At 33.0% G+C, this 10,922-nt stretch overlaps 2 protein-coding genes across 2 annotated transcripts; one reads left to right on the forward strand and one right to left on the reverse strand.

Moving 5' to 3' along the window:
* Positions 1-1,443: 1,443 nt before the first annotated feature.
* On the forward strand, positions 1,444-3,039 carry LOC145129878 (putative NAD(P)H dehydrogenase (quinone) FQR1-like 3). The gene is made up of 5 exons (XM_079064700.1): positions 1,444-1,578; positions 1,906-1,939; positions 2,064-2,157; positions 2,227-2,492; positions 2,646-3,039. Exons 2-5 carry the CDS (start codon positions 1,914-1,916, stop codon positions 2,872-2,874), a joined length of 615 nt encoding a protein of 204 aa, XP_078920826.1. The 5' UTR covers positions 1,444-1,578; positions 1,906-1,913; the 3' UTR covers positions 2,875-3,039.
* Positions 3,040-3,102: 63 nt separating this feature from the next.
* LOC145129877 (vacuolar cation/proton exchanger 1-like) lies at positions 3,103-7,084 on the reverse strand. The gene is made up of 11 exons (XM_079064699.1): positions 6,734-7,084; positions 6,587-6,654; positions 6,447-6,475; positions 4,890-5,086; positions 4,570-4,785; positions 4,352-4,486; positions 4,087-4,203; positions 3,950-4,003; positions 3,728-3,844; positions 3,507-3,597; positions 3,103-3,399 (listed from the first exon to the last, which is right to left on the reverse strand). The coding sequence occupies exons 1-11, from the start codon at positions 6,971-6,973 to the stop codon at positions 3,350-3,352; spliced, it is 1,314 nt and encodes a 437-aa protein (XP_078920825.1). The 5' UTR covers positions 6,974-7,084; the 3' UTR covers positions 3,103-3,349.
* Between the last annotated feature and the right edge of the window lie 3,838 nt (positions 7,085-10,922).

The following is a 10,922-nucleotide window of genomic DNA, read 5'->3' on the forward strand; positions in this document are numbered from 1 at the left end:
AAATTACTTGATTATAGAAAAAAGATGTACGAATGCTGATTGTGATTCTAGATGGCAGCGAGAGTAGTCGAGGAATATTAGAAGAGGTAGAGAAGTAAATCAAGTATCGGTGCTGATGAGTAAAGTGAATGATTTTCAATTTAATAATGAAGGTGACTGGCGTGGTGATTGTGATGGTAAATTCCCAATGAAAGGTTTTAAAATGCTCATTGAAGATCTGGGTGGGAGTAATGACTGATGATAACAAGTTTTGTTGGGTTAATTGGATACCCTTAAGGCTATCCGGTATGGGAAACATTTAACGCGTGGGTTTCCTATGTGGCACACCAACCCACCGGTGAACACCGCCCCGGTGGGTTGGGTGTGGAGTGGGTTTCAGTGGTGGTGAAGACGCATGAAGACATCCAAGGGGAAGGAAGTAGGCTTTCAATGGAAGAATGGGAAGGAAGCCGTTCCTTTTTAATCCATTGCAAACCAAAAAAAATTAATTTAATTTTCAAAGGGCTAGTGGTAACTATTTCCAAAGGTTAGTGGTTTGGTAGTGAGTTTGTAGTGGAGCTCAGGTGACATCACTTTTTTGGTGGGTTGAGTATGACCACTCCCCATGGCCTAAAGATAAATTGCTTCATTTGGAGATTGTTGCAAAACAGAATTCCTATTTTTTCTAATTTGCTCAGGCATGGAGTTGCTATCTCGTCTTCTCTGTGCCCTTTTTACGTGGTTCGGGATGAAGACATAGATCGAACTTTCTTTTCGTGTCAGGTTGCTTCAAAGCTTTGGGATTGGTTGGTGGGTTGGTCCTCAATTCTTCATCACCATCCCTCTTCTTGCAGTGATTTAAGGGATATGACACGCTTGAATTTTGGAAACAAGAAAAAGCTTAAGTTGAAGTTGCCTCTTGTGTATTCAACTTTGTGGATGACATGGAAGGAGAGAAACGAAATTGTTTTCCGAAACAATAGGCGAGCAATGATGCTTATAGCTGATAACATTAGCATTTGCACTTTTGGTTGGATCAAACATCGAGCCAAATTAAATTATGTTGATTGGTTTAGTTGGTGTATGTCTTCTATTTCAAACATTTGTTGTACTTAGGTTGAGCTCATTTTTGGATAATATATTTCTGCTTGCCGTTCAAAAAATAATTACTCAATGTTTACAGTGACCTAAGTCTAATTAAATTTCTGAAAATTTAAATAAGAAAAACGTTGAATTCGTGAACTTATTTATTTATTTATTATAAGTCTCTTTTCATTTTAGAAAAAGTAACCTCAAAATTCAATGACCTTTTTGCGGATTTAGGCATTCAATCTGCGATAAAAGAAAAATAAAAATGTGGTCTGCGATAAAAGAAAAATAAAAAAGTGGCAATATTGTTATATTGGTATATTGGTCTCTTAATATGGTCCTTTTAATGAATAATTTAATACATATAAAATCAAGGGTAATGGAATATGGACCATATGTGATGTGTTGGATAATATGAACTTATCGATACATACGAACCTCATGTCACCTTCTCTTATGATCACCTTCCTTTTCTTCTCAAGTTGCACTTTCTTTAATCCTTCTTCATCTGTAAGTTTTTCTTCTCCTTCATATTTATTACTCTGCACTCCAACTATTCGATGAAATGCCTCAAGCAATGATTCTTCTGTATAATGTTCTTTTAATCCCTAGATGTCCAGTTGCCTTCACTATAATTCAAAATCTAGCTTATATTTAAAGAAATCAGTACTTTCATCGTCTTTAATTTTATATACTCGTACTTTTCTTTTTTAAGATCAAACCCATAAATATATTTTCAAAATTGATTTGGGTTTTTTTGGAAATTTGTCAACACGGATTTATTAACAGCACTTGTTACTAAAGTTTATTGCTGTTCATCTGTTTTTATTCCTTCAGATGCAACTATGGCGATCACCAAGGTCTATATAATGTGAGTAAATTTTTAGTTTTTACCCTTTCTTAAATTATGATTCATACACAATACATAGAGTGTTTTATTTCAAGGTTCTTGCTTTATGTGTTGATCAACTTGAATTTTGTTAATTTTGTTCCAGTTATTACTCCCTGCATAAACATGTTGAGTACATGGCTAGAGAGATACAAAGAGGAGCAAATTCAATCGAGGGAATCGAAGCAACACTTTGGCAGGTTTATATTGTTTACAAATCAATACAAAATAAAATATTGATTTTATTTGTAACATGATATGTTGTTTAGGTACCTGAAACACTTCCAAGTTTGGTATTAGAAAAGATGAAGGCTCCTCCTAAAGCAGATGACGTGCCAGTGATTAAACCAGAACAACTTACAGAAGCTGATGGATTCCTATTCGGGTTTCCTTCTCGTTTTGGTGTAATGGCAGCCCAATGTAAAGCTTTCTTTGATTCCACTAACGATCTCTTTGAAACCCAAGCACTTGCCGGAAAACCCGCCGGAATCTTTTGGAGCACCGGTTTCCATGGCGGCGGCCAAGAACTCACAGCGTAAGATAACACATTTCATTTTTGCAGTCTGCAAAACAGTTATTTTTCCATCAACCTCTGAGCTGTCTGACCTAGTGGGGCCAGTCTACATTGAAACTGTCACACTGTCAGCTGTTGTTGTTGCTGATACTGATGGTGTTTACTTGGATGTAGGTTAACGGCGATAACACAATTAGCGCATCATGGGATGTTATATGTGCCGCTTGGATACACATTTGGGAGTGGAATGTTTGAAATTGATGAAGTTAAAGGTGGATCGTCTTATGGTGCGGGAACTTATGCGGGTGATGGGACGAGAAAGCCGAGTGAATTAGAGCTCCAACAAGCGTTTTATCAGGGTAAATATGTATCGGAAATTACTAAAAAGCTTTCAAGAAACTAAAAGTTAATCCAAGTGAATAAATCTTGGTTGTAAAGATTGTATTGTTCATGAATAAGGTTAATAATTTCTGTGTATATAGTATATACATGTCACAGAGATTGTAAGTTTATAACACCACAAGCCCAAAATTATAATGAAACATCCAAAGGCTGAAATTACATATTAGTTTGTTGTATTAGTAGACATTATTCAAATCCATATAAATGTCCAAAAAAAAAAAAAAAAAAAAAAAAAAAAAAAGACTAACAAAGCAACATGTGCTAAACTACGAAAAAGAGACTACCATTTACAATTGTAAACCCATGAAATAAAGAAAATACATAAATAAAACACCAAAAATGAGCCTAAAAGTTGGGTATTTCATTTTGTCAATTCTCTAAGGCCCAGCCCAACATTTAATTACTTGATATTGATACATCACCTGTTCGGATCACGAGGAACCAAAACCGGATTCAGATAATTTAGAGGTAACCGGTCAAATTACAGCATTTCCAACCGGTGCCAAGTTGTTGTTATTTGATTCATCTGTACACCAAGTAACAAACAAACCAAGAAAAATAAATTAATAAATTATTTATATTGATAATGTGGTTTTTAAATAATATAAAAAATGAATGTAATCAAGTCGTTACCAAAGGGAACATGTTGCACAAAGAAGCATGCCCCAATCACTATATAGGCAAGAGTAAGGGTCACTCCTTTCAAGTAGTGTGAACTTCCATCCTGCATTTAATTTAATCAAATTAAATCATATTCTTTTATTGGTTAAATTATATTAGAGTCAAATGGTTACCAAGAAAGATAATTCGAGAATTGGATATAAATGTAAAGAGAAAGGGGCTAAGTGTCAAACCTGTAAAGCTAAGGCTGTAAGGAGAATTGAGAAGGCAAGGCAACCGGTTTCAAGTAATCCAAAATCAAGACTCATTGGTATCCCCATTATCCAAGCAATGATCACACATAAAGGAACCTAATCCAATTCCATATATAAAATGTTTAACACGTTTACATGCATTAAAAAATTGATTTATTTTACATTTTAACCATTCACTTATATTTTCGGGGAAAATCTCACCACAAACATGGAGATTTGAGTTGCGGAACCCATAGCAACACCCAAAGATATGTCCTGTCACAAATTTGTAGACAATGTTAGTGTTTCACATATCAGCTAGACACAATCTGATTTGTCTATATATCTTAATATCTTACCAATTTGTTTTTGAAGGCAAATATAATAGATCCCGCATGCTCTGCTGCATTACCGACAATTGGTAGCAAAATTATGCTTATAAAGCTTACGGAAATTCCCCAAGTCTCCGATGCAGCCTGATTCAAAAAGTATTAATACATTTAGTTAGTGTTGGATTCAGCTGTTTCTGCAACCCCTGAGCTGGTCCACAATGTCAAGATGCTCAATTCGCATTGGAACTGAAATTCTCACACTGTGAGAGCTGAAAAACTTGAAGTATTGTACCTCAATTGTTCCCACAATGTACTCGGACAAGATTGATATGGTTATTGTCATGGCGCATAACCATATGAATGCACTCCAAAAACCTATCAATGCAGTCTCCTTATCAAGATCTTCATTAATATCGACACCTTCTTCCTAATTAATTTCAAAAAGTATATATATATAAATAAATATTTAATTTGACCTCAAAAGTCAACAAGAACATCAACTTAACAAACCTCTTGTGATTCAAAAAGTTGGGTGTGGGTTTTCAATTGGAATATGAGATATGCCATGTAAGCAATCAACATCACAATGCTACTTGCCCTTGACAAATTAAGAACCGCAATGTCTTGTAATTTGGGCACATTCATGTTATGGAAATTGAAGAGCAATGGCAAGATTTGGCAAAGTAATCCGAGCAAAAGTAGCAACGAGTTCGCGTCTGCCTGCTTCTATTGGTCGGCAAATACAAAAAGAAAAAGAATATTTTTTATTTTTTAAAATGAGATTTGGAATTTCATAACGGGAAATGCAATTTAGGGTGTTGAATATTTACATGGTCAAATTTTTGTTCTTTATTGAGATTGGCTATGCCACCACATAAGAGAGAGGATCCAAGAACAAGGAGGAGGTTTGAGATGATGGAGCCCAAAAGAGAGTATTTTAGGACATGAATTTTCCTTTGATGTAGCGCAAACATTGCTATTATTAACTCGGTTGCATTCCCACATGTTGCGTTCACGAGTCCTCCAACTGTAAACAATTATAATTTTAGATATTTGATTAAGTAACTAATACAGTAATTTTTTTTCTACGTGTCACATCGTATAGAAGTTTTTTTTTTTTCCGAGACAAACAAGCATAATAGGAGAAGGTAAATTTAGATTGTGATTTTGTCAGAAATTGCATTTATTTTGGAAAAATACGAGATTGTTGCATTTAGTTTTATAAAAAGGTGTATTTATTGTTTTGACTATATGATACTGTGCACTTGGAACAAAATAAATTTGGTGTTCTATTTAGGGACCACAATTTATGATTGTTAGGGACATCTTGCAGCCTTGCATAGGACAGATATAAAGTGTCAAAAACTATGACATATTAGGAAGGCTTTTTTATTTAATCCAAAAATGGTAATGACCAAATATAACATTAGAATTTAGAAGTATGTAAAAATCGGTCGGGTCAGATAAAACTGAATAATTGAAACCAAAACCAGATATTCCTGATTTGGTTCTCGGTTCAAGATAATTTTATCATTGATTTTTAATACGGATCATGAGTTTTTTAAAATATATTTTTCTTGATTTGGTTCGATCCAAAACCCGAACCATTTCTTATCTTTGACTTTCTTGTTTAGAGTTTAGGATTTAGAATTTAGAAAAAAACATCTTTGATATTTTCACTATCTTTGGAAAGTGCATCTTCTGATACACTTTCCGATACACACCTCTACAGAAGATGTAGCTTGTAATCAGTTTGATTTGCTCTCCCTAGTATTAAAATTTAATAAAATTCTCTCCTTAAAAAAATATGTGTATGTGAGATATTATTTAAAATTAAAAAAAGAAATCGTTTATATTTGTCAAAAGGGATCTTTATATAAATTGTTAAGATCAGCTTTTTCAAATCTACAAATTATATAAAAAGTGAAAGATACAAGACTGAAATTAAAAGTAATCTTTATATAAACTGTGAAAGATACAAGACTGAAATTAAAAGTGATCAAAATCAGGACACTTGTTCTGTATGTTTGACACGAGGATGTGGAACTGTGGATAAACATATAATTTTAAAATTTGAAAGAATGTTCCAAAAGAGGTTGCAGCTTTTATAAATATAAAAAAGAAAGCATACACTAATCCCAGTGAAAGAACAAAACAGTGAAATTTTAAAATCCTATAAATGTAAGCTTTTTCCAATATTATTCGGTGGACAAGTGTGAACTCAGTGGACTTCAGTCGGAAAAAGCTTAATTTTTCAATTAATTTTTCAATCGAATAGACTTTGATAAGTAATTTTAATGTTCGATGACTGATAGAGTTTAATTTCCGATTCTGATGATTATTGATTTATTTTGTCAAATGGATGATCGAAGGGATTAGAAGTTTACCTGTAGGGCCTGTGAAGTACGCAATTTGCCTTTGGAGATGAATTTCACCAACACGGAATTCAGAAACGAAAACGAAAACGAAAGTCAGAGAGTTTATGAACAAATAGATTAGCAATTTAGAATGTAATTGTGAAAATTACTCTGTTAGAAAACTCAGACGTTCTGCAAGTGGAGTTAGCCCAATCAAACTCAACGCAAACACCCATGGCTGCAAAAACCAAATTAGATACAATCAGAATCAGATATTGTATCAAACACACATAAAATGATGAACATGCGTCACTTACTCGACGGAAACTGTAATAATGAGCTACAAACGCCATCGGGATGGCAGGAAAGAGCAAGAAGAGTTTGGTTCCTAAAATGACTATTCGAACATTCGCGAGAAAATTCCTCAAAATCCGAAACCGAACACTCGATAGAACATCGGTCTGAGATCTCGTTCGTAACAAGGACTTGGCAACCGGACTTGATTTCACAATCTCTCCGTTCTCCAAGTCGTAATTCACCGAGGAACTCATCGACATCGATTTTACACACAGTAACACACACTTGTACGACTGTGCTCAAAATGCAGTAATGTGGTGAGATTTGTAGGGTTGAGAAGGAGAAGGTTCCGGGAAGTTTCGTTTTGGTGTTTTTGATCGAGTTTAATGGATGAACACCACGTTATATTTGCTGGAAACGGCAACCGCTGCTGCGTGGCTATAAATGCAGAAACAAACGATTCATAATAAAAAAGACTTCAGACTGCAATTGCATGAAACTACGTGTCTTTACATGGAAAAGTAGTAATAGAAATTAGAAAATGATAATTGTTTCTTCCGACTCATTTTCATACTTGGTATCTATCGAAATAAAAATATTTGCTTGTTTAAATTCATTTAATTATATATATAAAAACTATTTAAAAAATTTACAAAAAAATATCTAAACTCAAGTTTAATAGTTGGTTAAACATTAAATATATATATATATATATATATATATATATATATATATATATATATATATATATAACCTTTAGTATAGTGTAAAACTTTTTATTTTTATAATAACATAATAAATTTAAGTTAAGTTATAAGATTTTGTAAAAAAAAAAAAAAACAGCAGTACCTTTCATTTAAGAAATTTTATATTAAAATTCATTCAAAATATATAATATATAAATATAACATTTAATAACTGAATCATGATATGTTCCAAATTTGCAAACTTTGATAGACTCTTTATAGTTATCCCAAAAATAAAAGTCTTTGAAAAGATAGTAGCTCAAACATATTTATATGTCTATTTGAAAAGATAATAGCTCTTATTCAATTATTTATTTAATATTTATATTTTTTATAAGGTGTTGCTGATATATATGTAGGTTTTTTGGTTTTGTTTAATTAAACAGAATGTTTGATGTTCGATTATCCTCACGTCCCTTTTGCTTGTTGTCCGTTAGTCATCTCACTCGTTGTACGATGATAACTAAACTAATGGAAAAATTATATATATATATATATATATATATATATATATATATATATATATTTGTTAATAAAAGATATTAACAAAGTATGAGAATACAAGATTAAATATATTGATATTAATGTGTTTTACCAAGTTGGTTAAATTAATTGACGTAGGAAATTTAGCACGAAATAGAAATTCATGAAAATGTGAATTAGAAGAAATCAAATACCAAATGGCTTTATGAATAGATTAAAGAGTGTGTATCTCACTATTCTAAGTAAAATCAAATGTTGAGTCAAACAAAATATAGATAATAAAAAACATGTAATGATCTTAATCTTTATGACATTCAAATCGTATAGCTATTTTCGGTAATGGTAATATATTAAATGGTATTGGAACACATATTTGGTAGTTGGTATTATTACATATTCTATTTAATTAGTATATTTGTAGACAATGATAGATCTAGAACAAAATATCAAGGGTATCACACCTGATTTTAGGATATCAGATCGGAAAAATTACATTATACCAAAAAAAATTCAAAAAGTTTTCAATGCGCCAAAAAAGTTAAGGGGTTGCACAAGTTTCCACTAAAGTCCGCCAATGTTTATAAATTTTATTATTATATGTTATTACTGATTTATCATTAAAAGAGGGTCCAAGGCCTAATCGATAAGTTACAGATTATTGATAAATCGTTTCCTGAAACAAAAGTGAAGTCTGATTTATTGTTTGTGATTTTTAGAGAATTTGATACCTACAACACAAATCGACATAAGTTACGTAATTTAAAATGTAGTATTAATTATTCAATATGAAACGTTAAATAAATCTAAAAAAGACGATTAAAGCTTATTGATATTAATGTGCTTCAGTATTTAGGTTTAGATTAATTAATGTAGGAGTTTCAATATTTTGAATTCACCAAAAATGTGATTTGGAAGAAATCAAATATCGAGTTATGTTACTTGTAGGGAATGCAATTTAGTCGATGAGTCTTCTGATCATCTGTTTATTCGTGTGCTCTTTTGCCAAAGATATTTGAGAATGGATTTTTAGATGGTGAGGTATATCGATTCCTCTTTTTGATAAGACAAGTGATGTGCTAGAGTTTGCAGCGATACGTGGAAATTGCCCAAAAAAGAAAAAGGTCTTGGTGGGTATTTGCTACAGGACGACTTGGAGTCTGTGGAAAGCAAGGAACGATAGAACTTTCAATCAAATTTGGATTACACCAACAAAGGTTGACGACATAGTTAAGTCAATGGTGTTCATTTGTTTAAAAAACAAGAGTACTAAAGAAGCATATAAATGGATAGATTGGTGTATTAATCCACTCGTGTGGCAATCGTAATAGGAGTGTTTTGTCTTTGTATATCGTAGTGATGTCTTATGATTCGTTTGGTTTTCTTTTCATTTTACCTCCCTAGTTGTTTGCCACGCAAGACTCTTTTTCTTATTTTCTCTTCTTAATAAAATTTGTTGGTTCCAAAAAAAGAAAGAGTATGTTATACTAAATGAAAAATTAAATATTCTCCTACATCGGATGAAGGTATAACTATATTAATTATCGTATTTAACAAAATTAAATCAAATGTAAGTTAATACACATTAATATCAATATATTTAATCTTTGCAAATAGGATAAACTCGTAATTGGTAAGGTGGTGGATGAAGTCCAATCTGCATTTGTATCGCAGAGAAACATATTAGAAATTCCTTTAATAATCAAAGAGATATGTGTGTCGGCGAAAAAAACAAAACAAGAGATCTTCTTAGTTAAAGTACATTTCGGCTCTCTTAATCGGGAGTACTTAGACTCTATAATGGCTCGAATGGGTTTCGACTATAAATGGGTGAAATGGATAAGAGGTTGTTTATCTTCGAGTCGGGTCTCGGTTCTAATCAATGGTTCACCAACTAAGGAGTTCCCTTTATCAAAAGGGGTCCGTCAACGCGATCCTCTGTCACCATTTATCTTCGTCATTGATATGGAGGGGTTAAACGTGGCAATGAAAGTAGCTTGCAACAAATCAATCTTTGAAGGCGTAAAAATTCCAAATTCCAAAACCGAGGTATCACATTTTCTACGTTGATGACGTTATTTTTGTGGGGTGGTCAAGAGGAAACTTACAGAACCTTGCACGTATTCTTCGTTGTTTTAATGTCTATTCTGACTTAAAAGTAAACTTCAATAAATCAAAAGTGTTTGATATTGGGTCTTCCAACAGAGAAATTTCAAGGTGGGTGCAACTACTTGTATGTGAACCTATGTCCCTCCCATTCACATACTTAGGTGTTCCGGTTGGAGCCAACATGGCTCTCAAGAAGATTTGGAAACCAATACTTGGCCAATTCCAATCTAAACTATCAAATGGAAAGCCAAGTCTTTATCATTTGCCGGTCGGCTAACCCTCGATAAGTCGGTGCTCGAAAGTTTACCAATTTACTATTTTTATCTTTTTAAAGCTCCAATTTGTATCCTCGAATCCCTTGAAAAGCCGAGAAGAACTTTCCTATAGGGTGGTAATGTAGACAAAGCAAAAATAAAATTGGGTGTCTTGGCCCAAATTGCTCGCCTCAAAGAAGGACAGAGGTTTGGGTATTGGTAGTTTATGTGCCTTAAACATTGCTCTCTTAGTCAAATGGTGGTGGGGAATAAAAACTAAAAACAATGCTTTGTGGTGTGAATTTATCCGTGGTATCCATAATCTAATTACGAAACTGAAGCTTTGCCTGACAAAATATTTAAACCAGGGTGTTTGGAATAACATTGCCAAAGTTGTCACTGATCTTATGTCCTTTGGTATTGAACCAAAAGAATTTTTCTCATTTGTTGTAGGTACTCGAGATGACAAACTTTTTTGGAAAGATGACTGGTCGAGAGCTGGTATATTTTAGGAGTCTTTTCCTAATTTATACTCTCTAGAGAGAAGAAAAATGTGCTCTGTTGCAAATCTTGTCGTCGAGGTTGGAATATGTTGGTCTTGGAAACGTCCCCCAAGCAGT

Source organism: Lactuca virosa, chromosome 8, assembly GCF_052849685.1.
Source record: "Lactuca virosa cultivar CGN04683 chromosome 8, Lactuca_virosa_CGN04683_v6, whole genome shotgun sequence".
Taxonomy (NCBI): domain Eukaryota; kingdom Viridiplantae; phylum Streptophyta; class Magnoliopsida; order Asterales; family Asteraceae; genus Lactuca; species Lactuca virosa.